The sequence below is a fragment of the Pipra filicauda genome, unplaced genomic scaffold, assembly GCF_003945595.2.
Source record: "Pipra filicauda isolate LSUMZ 115617 unplaced genomic scaffold, ASM394559v2 scaffold406_size631624_pilon, whole genome shotgun sequence".
Lineage (NCBI taxonomy): Eukaryota > Metazoa > Chordata > Aves > Passeriformes > Pipridae > Pipra > Pipra filicauda.
The window spans coordinates 431,206-450,196 of NW_024104539.1; the positions used below are offsets into that span (position 1 = coordinate 431,206).

General features: G+C 49.7%; 1 protein-coding gene across 3 annotated transcripts; it reads right to left on the reverse strand.

Moving 5' to 3' along the window:
- Window positions 1–2,403: 2,403 nt before the first annotated feature.
- On the reverse strand, window positions 2,404–18,948 carry MORF4L1 (mortality factor 4 like 1). Of its 3 annotated transcripts, none has more exons than XM_039385349.1 (14): window positions 18,823–18,944; window positions 16,771–16,817; window positions 14,402–14,469; window positions 12,658–12,684; window positions 12,148–12,234; window positions 11,914–11,994; window positions 9,796–9,858; window positions 7,629–7,654; window positions 6,978–7,066; window positions 6,773–6,874; window positions 6,209–6,297; window positions 4,939–5,111; window positions 4,548–4,632; window positions 2,404–3,055 (listed from the first exon to the last, which is right to left on the reverse strand). In XM_039385349.1, the coding sequence occupies exons 1-14, from the start codon at window positions 18,860–18,862 to the stop codon at window positions 2,971–2,973; spliced, it is 1,062 nt and encodes a 353-aa protein (XP_039241283.1). In that variant the 5' UTR covers window positions 18,863–18,944; the 3' UTR covers window positions 2,404–2,970. The 3 variants fall into 3 exon arrangements, with proteins under 3 accessions (XP_039241283.1, XP_027589750.1, XP_027589749.1); XM_027733949.2 differs by having other exon boundaries at window positions 12,658–12,723; XM_027733948.2 differs by lacking the exon at window positions 12,658–12,684 and having other exon boundaries at window positions 18,823–18,948.
- Between the last annotated feature and the right edge of the window lie 43 nt (window positions 18,949–18,991).

Here is an 18,991-nt window from a genome sequence, read left to right on the forward strand (position 1 = left end):
TGATGTTCCTGCTCCACCACAGCAGAGCCCGGGAGGGCACAGGCTGCTCCTGGCACGTCCTAGAGCACCACGGCACGGGCAGGACACGGCCAGAGGGGACAGCAGGGAAGGGTTTCTGGGGGAGCACTCACCTGCACGGATGCCATGGCCCAGCCTGGGCAGGGATCACTCTGCTGCCTCCCCTCCGCCCCATCCATCCCGGGATTGGAGCAGGGCCGAGGCAGCCGAGCTCAGGGCGAGGGACCGGCCCGGGGATGGAGGAGCGTTGGGATCTCCTCTGGCACAAACACTGCTGTGCCCGGCAGGCTCTGAATGGCAGCAGAACAGGGCGAGGATGGACCCAGCCCTCCGCACCCCCCGGCACAGGAAATCACCCTCAGACGGGAACAGAGGAAGGAAAAAGGCGACCCAGCGCGGGGGGCAGGAGGCACAGCCGGGCTGCTGACACTGCCCAGCACCACCCTCCAGCCGGGACCACCCCGGGGGGACAGCCCAACCTCTGCCCAGCCACCACCTCCAAACAAAACTGTTTCTCACCTATAAATACACCTTCTGCAGGAGGAGCTTGGCCAGCCCAGGGCACCCACAGACCCCAAGTTCACCATCCACCTCTGCAGGGATACACGAACCAGCCCCACAGACACTGGCACAGCTCCGGGCACTCCATCCCACACCCAGCTCAGGAGACTTGGCTGAGGAGGGGATGAGTCCCCAGCATGATCCAGCCCTGGAGCTGTGAGGGACAGGCCACACTCGTCCTGCAGCACTGGGAGCAGAAGGAGCTTTCATGTGCTTGGGTACCAGGCAGGTGTTGTAGCCCCTCACCTTGCAGAGACACAGCCTGTTCTTCAGCAGGGCTTCACCTCTGAGCTTGGCACGGCAGGATGATTGGAGAGGCCTTTTCCAACCTAAAGGACTCTGGGAAATTGCTGCCTGGAAGCTGATGATTGATGCCTCAGACCATCAGGGGACACTTCACCCTTCCCAGGAGCTGGAAGGAGCAGAGGCCTCCCAGCTTGGAGAGGCCACACAGCACCAGGCACATCCCCTCCCTGGGGAGGCCGAGCATGGCAGGAGCAAAGCCCTCAGAATCTGCCACTCCTGCATCCAGAACACCCCTTGGCTGGGGAGGCAGAGACAGGACTGAGCCTCCCACTCCCTGCCTCACCTCCCTTCCCTGCCTGTGGACAGCCTGGAAAACAGAGCAGGTGGTGCCTCCTGAGCTCAGCAGAGGAGCAGCAGAGCAGGAAAGGAGGCCCAGCAAGTCCCTCCATGTGAGGGGAATGTGGCTGTGACCCCCCCAGGATACAGGCCTTGCCCAGGGGGCTGTGGGCTGGCACCACCTCCAGCTCCTGCTCCCACCCTCACCCTGGCTGTCCTGCTCTTGATTTTCCAGCAGGACACCAGGGAGCTTCCCACATAACAACAGGATCCCCAGAAGATCCATCCAGGTCTCGGTACAAACACCGTTCTCTGAACACAAGCACTGACAGCGAAAGGTTGTTTTCCCTCTTGGGGCAGCTGGCAAAGGATAAATCCATTGTTCAGCCCAGAACACGGTCCTGGCTCTGGCTAACACGGTGATAAATAACGAGCAGTAGCTAATTAACCTCATGAATCTGTGAAAGAGCAGACAGTGACTGGAACAGCCCCAGGAGCCAGAGAAGCACCCACCTTCCCAGGGCCTCAGGGCTGCTCCCTCTCAGCCCGGGGCTGGGCAGGGAAGGCACAGCCCCCATCCCTACTCTGCCTGCCCTGGGCAGGATTCCTGGCAGGAACCCACCTCGGAAGTGCTGCGGCAGCTCCCAGCCCTGCCTCAGTTTCCATGGCAACTTCCCCTCACATCATTGCTCAATATTGTTCTTTTTCCATTCAACAGCAGATCGTGCTGCTCTTTTGAACAGCTCGTTATCCTGCCGGACCGTCCCTGTCCTGGCCCCGCCCTGCACAGCTCAGCACCCGCTGGGTGGGTCTTTGTGCTCCGGTACAGGAGGGCACAGGGGCAGGGTGGGACACGACCCTGCTGGATTCCTGTCCAGGGAATCTGCTCACACCTTCCCTCAGCCCATCTTCACACACAGGCAGCTCCTGGGAAGGTGCAGCCCATGTCTGGGGACATGTGGGTGCAGGACCCTCCCGTTTCTCAGTCCCCACAGGAAGGGCACGATTCCACCCCACCCACACCAGAACAGCCCTTGGATCCCCAGATACTGTGATTTCCTGCAGTAACATCTGTGATTAAAACCTGGTGTTTTGCCTGGAAATAACAGCTACTCAGGCCAGAGCCAAGTCCTGCAACACCATTAATACACGTCCCCAAACCCCTCATTCCCTTGGCTCGTCCTGGCCAGGACACTCACGGGGCAGGGACTTGACAGGAACACAAACATCAGAAACAACATCTGAAATTAAAAAAAGTTTATTTGCAGCTCTGTAAAACAGCTCCATGAAAGACCAACATTTCCAAACACTACGAGATGAGAACACGTTTTCCTACTGTTAGAATATAAAAAAAAAGTCACAGTCCTTCAACTACCCCAAGAGAAGCGAACATTTACGGACCAAACATGGCACTTGCACCACCACCGAGTCACTGGGTCGAGTCAGACAGTCAATAGCACCAGCACAGGTGACACAGCCCCGGGGGTCTGTCGGACTATGGAATAAAGCAGGTTAGTGAGGCCAAGCCTCGTTCAGAGCAGCCCTACGAGCACGGAGTTCATACAGAGACACACCAAACACATTCCTTCACACCCCACCGACACAAACAGCGAGCCAGGAACAGCACAGAGCTCCAGGGAGCTCCGGGCGTCCACCTGGGACAGGAAATCTTCAGGACTTTACATGCCAGCTCCATTTCACACACACAACTTTGTTCACCTTATGTTTACAGGGCCTGTGCAAGAGCTGTGCAGTGGGGAGGTGAAGGACAGATGCAGAAGTGGACAGTTGCAGGGATCCAGACTGGGATTACACCGCTTTCCGGTGGTACTCCGGAGGGGCCACTTCATAGTCACTGGCACTGAACAATGCAGAGGAATTCTTTGCTAAATACCTACAGAAGTAATAAATAGATTAAATTACTCTCCTGCCCAAATTCTCCACCGTTCAGAACCGTGTGAGTCCTCAGGTGTTAGCCCAGAGCACACGACGGGATTTGAGCAGCACAAATCTCACACAGCTGTGTCAGGTTAACTCCACATTTGACAGCTCAGGCCAAAAAATCAATTAAAAACCAAAATCAATTCCAAGCAAGCTGTCAAACTGCTCTGGCTCCAGGTGAGGTCAAGATTAATAAGATGAAACAGCTGACATTTGAGGTTCAGGCAGCTGCAGTACATCCACTACTGACCTACTCAAAGGGAGAGGGAACAGGACCCCAGGGAGTTCTGTCTGCACAAACAGGGAACCTCAGGGGCTGAATGAATGATGGCAAAACAAGGGATGGCCAAAGATAAACGTTATGTGCCCCTCAAATCTCATCAAATGGATTCAGGGATTTCTGGTCACTGGCTTCACATTTCTGCCTTTACAGCCAAAGCTCTTCAGACCTGCATTCACCTCAGACTGACCCAAAAGACCAGGATCTACTCAAGGCTCTCAGGCTATTCCAAGGCAGCTTTTCCCTGGCTTTCAGGCTGATCCATTCCAAGCCCTGCTGCAGAGCCATCCTGGATTTACTGAAGGTTTTCTTTCAACGTCCAATTGCTTATCCAATCACATAATCCTGGAATGGTTTGGGTTGGAAGGGACCTTAAAGCTCATCTCATTTCACATTAAAGCCTTTTATTATCATTCAGGATGGTGTTTTCCTCCCAGATATCCCACAGCCACAGGGCTGCAGCACAAGCACACTAAAGCTCCAGTGACTGTCTGTCCCAGAAAAAACATCCATAAAGTTCATCAGTTTTTAAATATTTGCTCAATTGCTGTTGAGTAACTGTTGTGTAATTCAACAGCTTGCTGGAATTATCATCATCTGCTTTTTATAGCAACTAGAAATAAAAGTTGAAGCATTTATTTTGAAACAAGTAGCAGATTTGGGCAGTTTAGAAGTGCAGATTAACAGAATCCTGGAATGGTTTGCGTTGGAAGGGACTTTAAAGCTCATGCCATCTCACCCCCTGCCATGGGCAGGGACACCTCCCACTAGCCCAGGTTGCTCCAAGCCCCGTCCAACCTGGCCTTGGACACTTCAGGGATCCAGGGGCAGCCACAGCTTCTCTGCCCAACCTGTGCCAGGGCCTCCCCACCCTCATAGCCAGGAATTCCTTCCCAATATCCCATCTAACCCTGCCCTCTGGCAGTGGGAAGCCATTCCCCCTTGTGCTGGCACTAGCAATAATCTCAGTGTAACAGGAGAGATTTAAAACACAGTAGTGCTCCTGTACAGCAGTCAGAGCTTCACTGGGATCCAACACTTCACTGCGAAGATCCCACACACAGGCCCCAAATCATACAACTATTCACTGAAAACAGGCAGCAACACAACAGCCTGTGCTTCCTGAACTTTGCCTTTCTTGCTGCAAGACCTTCCCAGTACTTACTTTAAGAAGTCATGCAAATAGTTTAACAGCAAGGCCAGACTCTTCTCGTCCAGGGGCGTGTAGGCGAGCATGGCTCCGATCCGCACTGCTCCGAAGGAAGGAGCACTGGTTACTCACAGAACACCTTCACAAGGACTGCAGCACAGCCCACAACTTCACAGTAGCACAGAAAAGCAGCCCAGCAACCTACTCCAATATGCACAAGCTCAACGGGACTGTTAAAAGCCCATTTCCACCCCAAAGCCCCCAATGGCTCTGAGCATTTTGGATACGTGGAGTGAGGAAAGAGTGAACCCACGATCCAGAGCTGCCTGTCACAGACTCTAGAGGGGAAAAGAAGTATCTGAATCCTTCCAACTGCTCTTCCTCACCCTCCCACGGTGGTACTCACCAAACAGCCTCAGGAGGTGTGGGGCACCATAGACCTGAGACATGGGAGCATCCGGGTGATCCGCCAGGATTTCGGCGTATTGGGGCCTCTCGAACTTGTAGAGCAGCTGAGTTCCCAGCATGACGTTGAAATACTCCTTAATTCCAGCCACCACCTCGTTGACAGCGTATTCCCTGGGGACAGAGCACACTGCCAGCCTTGCTCCAAGGATGGGATGGACACAGGGGGAGCCCTGGCTTGGTGAGACCAGCAAAATCCTGAGGATCTTGGGCAGGCCTTCAGATCTTCCAAGGAAATTTGTCTGGAGACCTTACAATGTACAGCCACGGGGAGTGGTGCATTTCCAGACCTCCCTTGAAAATGGGCTGTTCTGAACTCAGGATTCAGGCAAACCAAGAGCAGCCTTGTTTTTAGTCACCCACTCAGAGAGATGAACTCTTGGAGCAGCCCTTCCAAAGGAACAGGCAGGATTTTAGGGACACTCACCAGCTCTTCTCTTTTCATCAAAGTTCATCCCAACTCACAACACTTTAAAAGTACAGTATTGAAGTAACTGGACTGAACTCCTGCTTAAAGAGAGGGACAGCCCCCAATATTTCAGGCACCTGATCCCTTCTTCCCAGACCTCTCCTGCCATATTCCTGCAGGCCTCCAAGTTCACCCTGCCTGGACAGGAATTGGTGACACTGAGCAGCCCAGCCCTCACTCCACCCTGCCAACACATTCAGAGCAGACATCGGGACAATTACAAAGGAGGTTAAAACACCCTGACAAGTCAACAATCTGCCTCCTCCTGAATGGCAGAAAATAACTTCCCCTTTCTGTTCTCTCTCCCTTTCAAACAGGAAAGCTTCCTTCAGAATAAACACACCTTGTTTTGGTCAGGGCTGACTGCTGGGGTAATTACAAATGAGTAATTAGCTCTGCTCATCTGAATGTTTTACCAGTCCTCATGCACCTCCCTGTCCCTGTGCCTGGGAGGGAGCCCAGCAGCTCTGAGCTCACCTACCAGGCAGCTCTTCTGGGCTCTTTGTATCATCTTCCCTCAGGAGAAGGCTTGGGAAAAGGGGGAGAAGCAGAAATAATACCCAGAAAGCAGAACTGCAGCCTGGAATTACCCCCTCAAGATTTCTCAACTCCTCCATCACCTTGGTCTTGGAACAGGATGCTGGACACTGGGCTGGGCCATGGTTCACAAGTTTACTTGATTTTTCCAAGTCCAACAACAACAGCAAAAGAAGTGTTTAAGGCTGGAAATGGCCACACTCACTTGTTATCAGTATTTCCTCGGGATTTTTTGTAGTTTGCATAATCCTCTAAAATGGAGTCAACATTCTTCTTGGCAGGAAGGTAGAAGAGCTGCAAAGAAGTAAAACAGAACAAATACAAGTTGCCTAATTTTTGCAGACATTTATACCTGGAAGCTGCATTGAAACCAATGCACACAAGGGCATTTTCTAGACTGAAAACAGCAGGTTAAGTGTTATGTGTTATTAAAGGAACACCCCAACTGTTTTAATGGACATACAAAACCCCAACCGACCTGAGCACCCTGGGCCATGGAAGGTGTCCCTGCCCATGGCAGGGAGTGGAATGAGACTGGCTTTCATGTCCCTTCCCACCCAAACCATCCCAGGATTCCAGGACTATATCCATGTTTCCATTTAACTCCTGTGCTGCTCAACAGCAACCTGATGATGAACTCCTGAATTAGAGTTAAATAAAGTCATGCCAAGAGTCACAGGTACACAGCAAGGCACACACGTGCCCCCCCAGACTGGACCATGAGTTTCACACCTCTGGGATGGCTCAAACTGTTCTCTTGCCCAGTCACCTGCTTCTGCCTGGTGATCAAATCCCAGTCATCTACCAGCCATGGCTTCAGCTCTTCTGGGATCTTCACCTTCACTTCAACTCTGTTCATAAATGTTTCTTCCTGAGAAAAGCAAAGCCACACTCATCACTCCCAGGTGCTAATGGTGAGCACAGCCCCCTTCCTGTTTTCCACCCAGATCCTGGGAGGGGATGGCAACACTCACACTTTCCACCGTGGGATCTACTCGAGCCCTTTTCTTCCTCGGGGGCTGGGGAGTCTCACTGGTGCTGCTCCCCTCTCCAATGCCTGGAGCTGTGCACAACACAGACTTCATCAGTGAGAAACACCAGGGAAGATTTACCAGAAGGATTTAAGACTCGGATTTCTCTCAGATCACCTTTTGGCTTGGTTGGTTTGTGTGTGACATGTTACTTGTGTGCTGGCAGTCCCACGTTTGGGGCACTTTAAACTGCACCAACACGTGCCTGAAGGTGGAGGTTTCTGCACTAAAACCAAACCAATGTGTCACTGTCTGTAATATTCTCTACCACAATTTTTGGGCCCAGCAGCTCAGCTTTGCAGCTGTGTCCCACCTCCAGCTCAGTAAGAAAACACAAGTCAGACTTAGGAAGTTATTTCCACAGATCCAGGGAGATCTCACTTGGCTTTTAATCTGCAAGAGGTCAAAAAATCCTGACAGACTGAAACAAGTAGATCTTGTGCAAAGCAGAAGAGTGTGCACCCCTCCTGGGCAGGGAGGGACTGAGGAGTGCAGGAGGGACAGCACAAGGGAACAGTAATTACAGATTTAAGGTCTTTCCAGCTAAGAATCCTTCACTAAGGGGATCCACTTATATACAAAATATATACTTACTTTTCTGCTTGTTCTTTTTTGTTTTCCTGCAAAGAGAACACAAATTATTGCAAATATGAAGAGAGTGGTACTTCAGGAAGCCAAAGCAGAAAGCCAGAACAATTGTCCACTAAGTTCAGTGCAAGGAGCAGATATTCCAGGGGCCTGGGGAGTGTTTAGATAAAAACACAGGAAAGAAATATCAGCTATGACTTCACAGTTATAATACTACAAGGTTTTTCATGTAACAGGTTAGAATTCACCTTTTCTTTGGATGTTTTGTCCTTCCCAAGTGCTCCTGGAGAACTACACTAGATTTGTAGGTGTTCTAATTCTGTATTTCAAACAGAATGTGGGACAAGGAAACAGAAGTGTTGGGAATTACCAGAGAAATCTCAGTCAACTGAATCAATTTCCAGTAAAATATTAAAAATCCCCCCAAGTTTTACCACTACAGCAGCAGAGGGAAGTTTCAGTAGTACTTTGTTTGCTACCCATTTTCATAAAGTTTTAACTGGAGTACGACCAGTCACGTCTCAGTTTTCTCCCTGCTAAGAGCAGGCCAGTTCAACTGCTCCAAAAGCAGTTTGTGTGGACAGAACTCATTACCAGTAAGAGATTATTTCCTTGCAAATTCACCACCACCTCAAGTGACTCATTTTCAGGCTCTGAGCTGGGTTTATCTGGGCCAGGAAAAAGGCAGAGTCCCCAGGAAGGGCTGAAGATAGGAAGAGTAAGGGTTGTTTGGTTTGTTTTTTTTTAAACTTCAAGTCAAACAAGCACTAGGCTGAAACTGGGGCCAGAATAAAGCTCATCTCTCCAGAAAGAAGGAGCAATGGCCAAGTGAAGCCACTGATAGTGGACTGGTGTATTGAAGAGAAAGGCTTTTCTTCCAAACCTAAAGTAAACAGGAGGAACAGGGAGTTCTTCCCAGAATTAAAATCACAAGATAAAAATTATGTTAAGCATTAGAATTGAAGCAGAGTTTTAACCACTGGAACAGAGGGGCAATATAATATAAATAATGTAAAGTCCTTATCAAATATAAAGCTGAACAGCACCAAGCAGGTGCCTCATGCTGCAGATAATCCTTTCCTGCAAGGACAAGTGGAATGCAAGTCCTGAAGGGACACAAGAGATTGAACTTACTTAGGACGGGTTAAACACATCCTTTTGTGCCACTTCACAGCCACATGGGAACAGAAGCCCCAAACTTGCACTGCCTTCTCTTTCCACAGCCCAGCTGTGCATTCCCCTCTTTCTCCCTGCACTGCCACTTTTCACTGAACTGGACAACAAAACTGAAAAGCACCATGGAAGCCTCAAAGAAGCTTCTGTGGAAAGAATTTTAATTAAAAGCCTGAACAGAGGTGGGAGGTGCTGAAGATCTCACAGCTCAAACTCAGAGGAGGAATGTGGTGGGGGGGTCACAACAGTGAAAGGTGAAGCCTGAAGAACTGAGCAATCTTTCCCCAAGACAGATGAAAAACACCAAAAAGCCCCAAAGCAGCAGACATTAAAATGACAGGAGTCATCCTCCTCCTTCCTCACCTCTTCAAAAAGAGAACAGGCTGCCACAAGATGATGGGGAGGCCAGAAGTCCAAAGGGTTCAGAAGTTACTGGATAAATATAAGACAGTCCCACACAGGGACATTAAACCATCACAGGGACACAGCCTCCAGCTCTGAGGCCCCTCAGTCACAGAGGGCTGGAAGCACAGAGGTGTTTGGGGAGAGCATCTCTGGCCCTGACTCACTGGTTCCCTCTGGGAATCCCTCTGGGCACACGTTACTGGTGGCCAGAGAGGAGGAGGGGAAGGAACCTCCAGCCTGAGCCAGTCCCAGAGCTGCCCCAGCCCTGCACAACTGGCAGGGTTTGGATGGTGTTTGGCATTTGGAGGGCCTGGAGTGCCTGGGAGAGCCACAAGCTGTGCCCAAGGGAGCAGGGGATGCCCCGAGCCAGGCAGACAACACACCTTGGCACGTTCAGGTCAACAACAAGACTTGTATTAGCAGAAAAAACAGCTAATGCTGGTTTTAAATAAACCCACCACCAAACCAATCCACTGCTGCCAAACCTACGTGACCCAGCTGAGGACTCTGAGAGTCTGTACAAGAAGTGTAGGGAAGCAAAGAGGTTTGGATTGCAGGACAGGCCCCCTGGTGTGACAGCACAGCCCTGACTCACCGTGTGGAGATGGCAGGGGTCTCCAGACAGCAAACAGTGTGGGCTCCATCCCGGCGGAAAAACCTGCGGGTAAGGACACAGTGTCAGACCTGGTGTTCAGCCTTCAACTGGGTCTAAGCATTTCCTCTCCCTCAACCTCCAAGAAGGGGAGAAAAATAGGGAGGCTTTGTTGGAAGCAGCACCGAGGGAAGCACTGGATGTGGTTTGAGCAGCAAGCTCAGTGTAACAACATGGGACCTGTTCTAACCCACCTCCCCCAGGCCAGGCTGCTGCTCCAACAACAGCTTCCCTCTCCCCCTTCACAACCCAAAATCCATCACCAAAGAATTAGTTTTTCCAATCAATGAAACAGAAGTCTCAGAGAACTACCTTATGTCTGCCTTGCTCTGCTGGAGACAGCCACAAGAGCTCAGGATAGTGGTGGCAGCAGAAAGCCAAGCCAGGCCCTTTCCAAAACTTGTTTCAACCAGGAATGAAGTCAGGCCTGGTAATGTCTGTAAAGCTTTACAGTTTCACAGGGGCTTAAACCAAAGTCATTTTTGCTGTTGGGTCTCCCTTGGACACAACATCAGGTGTGGGTGAGAGGATTAGCCCACGTCTGACTTTAAGCCCAGGTTAACACTTAGTGTTTACTCAGCCAGAAACAACTCCCCCCTGCTCCCAGCTGAGCTGCCTGGGTGACTCAGGCTGGAACCTACTCTGCAGTTACTCTTGCCATGCTCTCTGTAGTGCAAACTACACACTTACAACTGAGGCATCCCTGCCTCTGCCAGACTTACACCTGGGATTAACCCTCCTCCCACTGACTCACATGTGAGACGGCTCTGGTGTGACAGCCCCTTAAGCAGCCAAATTAGTAATGGTCATAATTTAGACCTGGTTTAATTAGACTTTAATGACAATCATTGTCAACTATCTACACAGAGAGGTGGGGTGGGCTTTTGTCACCCCCAGGAGAAGACAAGCAGTGCCTGGTCCCTGTCAGAGGCTGGTGCTGAGCTGACAGAGCACAACCTGAGCTGGTGCTGGAGCCCCTGGGAGCCCCCAGCAGAGCACAGGGGAGCACCCCCAGCACTGGGCATCAGCCAGATCCACTGGCTCCCCATCCCAGAGACCAGGAGCCAATTACAGCCTGGGCTGGGCTTTGCTAATCCCAAAGTGAAACTGCTTCAGGATGCAGAGCAAACACCAACTAACTGACCCCAGTACTGCTGCCTTCTCAAACCAGTGATTCACAGTTCATAACAAAGCTGCCCACAGGTGACACATGAAATCTCAGGCTGCTGCCAAATCCACTTCTGAAGAACTGATGCCATTTCAGCAGCTTCCTCATGAACACCAGAATCACAAAGGGAGTCAGGAATTCAAAACATCCCATTAGCAATGACCATCTTCATAATTAAGTGAAACACTGCCCCAAACAGAGGAGTTTGGTGACAACTGAGCAAAGCAGCAGAGCTGCACTGACTGTGTGAGAATCTACCACACCACCTCTTCTGAAAACCAAAAGGATGGAGTGAAAAGTCTGACAGTTACAGCCTCAAATTGATTTTTTCCAATAAATGTCTGAGCTTGCTTCTGGTCTCTTAAGATGCAAGCCCATTTTTAATAGAGTATGGGTTTAGTTTTGTCAAAACCAGCCAAGTAGACTCTTATAATGCAGTTTTGATAATTCTGCAGTGAGAAGGCATTGTAAGGATTTTATTCCCAAGTGCTTGCAGAGCCTGGAACAAGTGGGAAATTCTGTATGAAAACTGATTTCACTGAGATACACGAGACTTATGAGGAATCACCACTTTTTGAGTGTCAGGTCACCAACTCAAGAGGAACAGAGTGCAAAAAATGTAGGATGTGTTTACTCAGTACCCCCATTCAGTCCTGAACTCTTCACCATCTAAAGGTAGTTTAATAAAATACTTCAACAAAGGCCTTTTTGACATCATGTAACACAGCTTTTGCATGGGCTGTGTCACAGGAAATGGAGTTTAACCTGCAGGCCCATTCTAAAAAAAATCCTACAGATCAACAGTAAAACAGACAAGCAAAGGTTTAAGAGCTGCTTGGTGTGGGAGGTTGGGGGTTGTTTTGTGTGGTTTTTTTAAATAAAAACCTTCTTACACTTCAACATTCTTCTGCTGCAGACCAGAAGTTTTCTTGCCTGGAGCAGCTCCTCTCATCTTCCCCTCTGCATATTGTTCCCTTTAAAAAGAGGAAATTCATAAATGAGACTTTAATGGAAAAGAAGCTTGCTTTATTTTTTTTAAAACTCATTAACTTCCCTTGATATGTAGCTGTTGGATTGAAGCTCTTAAAAATATTTACTGAGAAGGATTTTCTACCAAAATTACTCACTGATTGGCCTTTTGAAGTTCTTTTTGTTTCTGCAGGTTGGTATCCACGTATTTGAGCACTCTGCTTTCTGGAACCCATTCATCCCAGCTGCAAAAAAGCCAAAATACCAGATGATCACTCAAAAACTTCAAGAACAATTGCATTCTACACACAACAGTCAATTCAAAACTTCACAGAATTTGGGACTAAACTGCTTTCGTGTCAAGTCATGGACTGGCACAACTCAAGGTGTGAGTTACCAAACACATTCCCCACTGACTGAAGCTGGAATGGTTTTTCTAGGGAAGTGTAACCCTCAGGCATTTCCAAAGAATTTCCCAAACTTGAAGATGGGCAATTCAGGAGGGAAAGGACTGACTTTAACTCAAAAGAAGCATCACAGGAAAAAAAAAATAATATTCCATGCTTACTAAATTACGGGACACCTGCAGCCATAATATATTAAGAAGCAAGTTTCCTTTATCTATTCCAACATTTTATAGGTTAACAAATTCAGCAATAAGATCTTACTGTAAGGAGAAGAGCTCTGATTTCTGTCTGTGAAGGAAACCAAGATGGAATGAATATTTGAAGAATCTGAACGATTTAAGAGAAGAGGTGTTGGGGAAATTGCCATTACGAGCAGCAGTTCCACTCTGACAAAGAGTGGGTCATCTGAGCAACCAGTTTATTTCAAATAAAACACATTAAAAGTGGCCAAGATATTCTAAAGTTAAAGCTCTTTCTATGGAGTTCTGTGTCATTTTCCAACAGCTGCCAGTGCTGGAGGGTGGAGTGGCCAAACCAACACTGCTACAGGAGTACCAGGGCTTCGGTGTGAAGACAAGGCAAGCTCAGCATCCAAAAATTACAGAAAAACCACTCCAGCTGTAACCAAAGCTCATGTTTTTAGGCAGTGCTTTGGTAGCTCTTTAACTCCCTCCCTCCTGCCTGTGGAGCTGCAGGAGACGTTCCCAAGGTGCTGTGTAACCAGGGGACACATTGCACATGGGCAAGAAACCTTTTTGTGTCCTGACTGCTGACACTGGCAAAAAGCTTAGGAAGTCAAGCAATTAGCAAAGGCCCACAGCCAGAGAAGCCCAAGTGAAGGGCTCACAGTGCCCCAGAGCTCCCTGGCTCTTGCAGCAACGCCACTTTTAATGCTGTTAATTGGAAGCTTGAAGGCAAAGGAACTCAGCACAAGCAAGAAAAGCGGGATCGGGACACCAGTTCTGGCCCCTCCCTCGGGGTAAACCAGGGGAGGAAGGACCAAATGTTTGCTGCCTCATTAACAGCCAGCACTGGAGCTGATTGTGCTCCTGGAGCCGTGCACACTGAGCCAGTCCTGTCCTCTAGCAGGAGGGTGAGCAGCTGCAATTAAAAGTTACACAGAAAACACCAAGTTCTGCTTTGAGTCACATCAGTGAGATCAGCAGAGCTGTGACTGAAAGTCTTCAGCACTGAGATGAAACAAAACCAAAGCAAACAGGAAACTGCTCCCTGAGACTTCCAAGGCTGAGGAGCTGAAGCTTTTAATCACTAAGGAAAAACTCCACTTTTCCTGAGTTCGAACTGAGTGGCAGAACATAATTCAAAAACAGGGAAAAAAGGGCACCAATACAACAGCCTCCTGAAGTTTTCACCTTTAATGGCCTCATCATTTATTTTACAGAGTCACCTTTCATTTTCAGCAACCCCTCAGCCAGAATCCTGTTATTTCTGCAGGAGGGAAAAGGATCTCCAAGTTTGCTTTATCAAGGGAGGCTGGAACCAAAGCACAGGCTACCCCTGCCCCGTGAAGAGCTAACCCAGCCAGCCCTCCCCTGCTGAACACAGCCCTCAGCAGGCTGTGCTTCCCCAAAATTTGCTGCCAGACGTGGTATAAGAGTCAAGCACAGGGTATCTGAGTGCAGTTTTGCTCCACCTCAGTAGAGTTGCCTCTTCTACCAACGCATAACAAGGAAGTTTTCACAACAGACATTTCTGCCAGGGAGGAATTACAGTAAGTATTTGCCCCCCTGAACAAACAGAATGCTACAGAGCATTCCCATCACTCTCCTGACACCCCAGGCTCTGCAGGAGATGGTTAGTTTGGCAATGTTTTCTTTGTGCTACTATAAATCATCAGCTCAGGTATAAAATCATTTAGGTTGGTCCCAGAGAACCTCCCCACACCAGGGGCATTGGCAGTGCTGGTCCACCCAGCTCACACTCAAACAAAGCATCCTCCTCTAAAGGACAAAGGAACTGTGCTTTCATTTTGTGCAATACTTACTTTTTATTCCAACCACTGTAATGGATAAAGTATTTCACTTGCTTGTCCTTTATGGCAACCTTTACACACTGGAAGAGAGAGGAAAGGTCAGTCAGCCCCAAAGAGAACAAGGAGACTGGAATGAGTTTTGGTTTTTTAGCTTTCAGTTTAAACAAAGATTTCCGTGCAAGCACCTGGAATCCTGGCAGCTATCCCACAGCAGACACTGCCCTCTAACCCACATTACTGCCCACTGAGGGACTGGGAAGGGCAAAGCAAAGCTCTCCAGAGGGATTCCTTCCTTCAGGAGCAGGACCAGAACCCCTGAGGATGCCCCAGGAGTAGCCAAGCAGCTGCTTCCCTGCTCCAGGTGAGCCAAAGCCATTCCCTGGAGCTCATTCCCATCCAGCCCCCCCTCACAGACAGGTCAGCTGCTGGAACACAGGAACATCCCAAGGTAAAATAAATAACAGGGGCGTCCCCAGCCACAGAGAGAGCCTTGTGTTCAGAGAGAGCTGCAGTAAGGGCTAGTTTTGGGTTAAGAATCTAAACAGGAGGTAAATAAGCACAGTTCTTTCCATCAGAAGACTGGCCTAGGGATACAGCTCAAGCAACCACAGCCACATTAAAAACCCAGCCAGGGGCAGGCCTCTTCCTGAAAAAACAGCCCAGAACAGAAAGTACATAACCCCAGCTAAGTCAGTCCCTGAACTTCTTGGCTATACAAATTAAATCCACCAAGTTCAGCACTTCACCCCCAGAGTCACAGTGGTGTTCTGGAGATGCTGAGACACAGGTGCCACTTGGCAGTGACAGAACAAGGGTGCTGTAAAACAGGAACAATGACCCTCTGTAGCTCCAGCTTTTAGTTGCCTTTTAAGGATTTTTTTCCCCATTGAAGTAAGAACTACTCAGAGAAGTTATAATTGCTGTTTCATTGCCATGCTGAATCACCCCTAAGTGTTATATAGTGTTCTGCTATACAACTCAAGAACGCAGTGTGATGTACCCTTTTTATTTAAAAAAACCTGCCAACAGAGAGGAACATCATATTCCAGTAACCATCTCCAAAATGCCACATATGGAACTTAAACTCAGGCTCACTAGACTTGCACCCAGGAGTAAGGTTATGCTGCTCCTGCTGGAGCCAGTCCTGCACCAGGGGCTCATTCTGACAGCCTGAAGTCAAACCCAGCCAAACACAGACTGTGCCCGTCTCTACTTGTCTTGAAGAACAAAAGGGCTGAGCACAAAGCAAAAGATGACTCAAGTACATTTCTGTACCAAAATATTCTTTTTGCTGGAGGTTAGAAGTGTTTTAAGTGACTCTCATTTAACTCTGCATTGTAGAGATGTACGAACAGTTCCCCTTTGCCACAACTCTTCACACTCCTCTAACACACACGAGTGCTTCCCTGACCATCCTGCTGTGGGACACCCCAGATGTGGTCAGGAACAAAACAACCCATGAATTGAGAGTCACTGAAGAAAAACAGATCAAAGGAACAGGAAGAAAACAAAGGTTATTATTAATTACTACTTACAAAGCACCTTTTAATATTAAATGCTTCTAAGTAAATAAAGAAAACATTTTGCAATTAAAATTCAAGTTTATTCTGCCAGGACAGGAACTCAGAAGGATCCACTCTTATACAAACAGCCAGCCAAAAGCTTCTTGCCCGCTGGGAAATCCCTTCCAGCACCAGGCTGGCAGAGCCAGACCCTGCTTAAATCCCACTCTGGATAAAGGAGAGGGACACATCATGGAGAAGACCAAGTGCTTCCCTGCCACCAGCCCTCTGAAGCTGCCCCATCAGTTAACATTCACTGACACTAAATCCTAATGGATTTAAATCCCTGTTTGAGGTGCCCCAGGAATTTCTGCAAGTCCTCTAACCCAGAGAGCTACAGCAGCCCTTTTTTCCATTTCAGCAGGCAAATCCAGAGCTGCACCTCCAGCAAACCTGAGGCAGCAGGTTAACCTCCACATCACAAATCTGCAATGCAGGTTCATGTGGTTAAAAAGCCAGAACTGGGAAGCAGAACTGGGAGTGCCACTTCCTTTAGGACTGTAACCCAGCAGCTCCAAGTCCTGCAGGTGCAAATGCTTCCCAGTGTTCTGGGAACACGGCTCTGTCGGATATTCCAACATGTGGAACCACCCAGCCTGTGGGAGTTTACCAGAATAACTGCAGCACCACTGGGCTTCCTGATTTTTTTCAATATTATAAAGCTCCAGGATTTAAAATTTCACACATCATCAGGTTTTCATTAATTTTCATTTCAGCCCTTGATCCCACCTAGTGAGGCACAGCAGGGAAACTAAAGCAATTCCTTATTTTCCTGGGGGGCAGTGAGAACCACCTGCAGCAACAAGCTGCCACACTTACCTTTGCTTCATAAAGGAGAGGTCCATGGAAACAAAGCACTCGCTCACCTGGAAGAAAGGTCCAGATAAACATCTTAGAACACCCCAGTGCCATCTCCATACCACGTGTCAGCCAGGCCAGCTGCACACAAACCACGGCCAGGCCTGCCCAGAGTGGGGCACAACAGCTGGGACTTTGGCAGGGAACTGCCACCAAAACTCACATCCCACACCCCACTGCAAGGCTGGCACACACGACTCCCTCAAAGCCTCCAGTTCTGGCTGCAGACCCCAAAACACACTGGCTCCATACAGCACACTGCAGTCCAAGTGCTCACACAGCACACAGGGAAAACTGCCTGGCTCTGAGGGATCCTTCAGTCCTCTGACACTACACTTTGGTCTCCACCAGGACATTAACTCTCCTGAGAGATCCCACCTCTGCACCTCAAGCTTCTGACACATGAAAGCCACTGTCACCTGTGCACCTTTCCCTGCAGGAAGAACAGCACCTGGTATTCCCAGTGCAGCGCAGTCAGGAAGAGACACCCCCCCACACTTCCCCATCTGATGTGTGGGATGGAACAGTGCTGGGTCTGTGGAAGAGCAACAAAAACTGTTCACTTTGAGGGTTTTATATAGGATGAGACTGTTCTTCACCCTGTTTTTTTTCTCCTCAATGGCAAGGCCTTACTGTGTGGTTACACTGTGGGAATTTCAATGTACTTCACAGGATACCTGAGCCCAGATGTTTCCTTCTGGAAGCTGCAGTGCCTCACATGTTTTGGGGAGATGAGCTGCAGAACTAGAAAATGCTTCTGTGCATCAAGAAAGCAAAAGATTTAGAAAGGTTCTCACAGAAGTGCCCATTTTGATACATGACATGGTCAGTACTTTTATTTAAAGAAAGCAAATGTCAGTATAATTAAGGCTGACAATCAGAGGTGACATTATTCTCCTCCTGTGTCACCGTGCTTACAAGTGCTGGTGGAAACACCTCTCTATTTCCATTGTTGCTCAGTGTTTTCTAGGTGAGATGTCCGCAGCTCCTGCGAAATACTTATTTTTGAAAATCACACAGCCGTTTGGCGTTCTTTGTTTCCGTGATAACCTGGCAGGCTCTCGCTCCCTCACTGCAGCCTCTGCCGTGAATCCCCCACACTGCAGCGACACAGCCACACCTATCCCTGATCCCAAAGGCCACCCCATCCCAGCGACACAGCCACACCTATCCCTGATCCCAAAGGCCACCCCATCCCAGCGACACAGCCACACCTATCCCTCATCCCAAAGGCCACCCCATCCCAGCGACACAGCCACACCTATCCCTGATCCCAAAGGCCACCCCATCCCAGCGACACAGCCACACCTATCCCTGATCCCAAAGGCCACCCCATCCCATCGCAGTCCTGCCCTGGCCAGGGCCACCTCCCACTGTCCCAGGCTGCTCCAAGCCCTGTCCAACCTGGCCCTGGACACTTCCAGGGATGGGGCAGCCACCTTCCTATATTATTTCTCTTATTTATATCACTACCAACAACAATCGTAAGCTAAAAATCGAAATACATGCGGGAAAAGCCTGGCAAGGAGCCCGATTCACCCTCGTTCCCCTCAAGCCCCGGTGCTTTGTGGCAAACATGGATTCCGGCCCAGCCGCGACCCCGGCGCTGCCTGCACGGATCCCCCTGCGCTGAGCTCCCTCTCGGGGAAAAACAAACCTTCCACGCGCGAGGAAACGATCCCCTGACAGCCCCGGGGATCGCAACAGTTTTAACGCCCAGGAAGGTCCAGGCCCTTCAAAGGGCGAGGAACCGAAGGGCCTTCAGAATAACAGGGGGTGGGAAGGGCCCGCGCGTCACTGGGAGGAAAGAGCAGGCACAGGAAGAGACAAAGACTGCGGGAATTCGGCTTTCCCACGAATTCCCAAATCCTCAGGGCTGAGCAGCGAGGGATTAGAGCGAGATCACCCTCAAGGCACGAGCACTGGGTGCAAATCGCCGCAGCGGGCAGCGACCGGCGGCCGCCACACCCCGGGCCCCTCGCAGGGCACCCCACCCGCTCCCCTCGCACTCACCCTCCTGGAATTTGGGCTTGGGATCCTGCTTGGGCGCCATTTATAAGGGCCGGTCCCTGCTCCGCCCGCTCCCCGCGGGGCCTCAGCGCCCGCGCCGCATCCCGGCCCGGCCCCGCCGCGCAGCCGCGCCCCGGGCATGGCGGGACATGGAGTCCGGGCCATCCCCGCC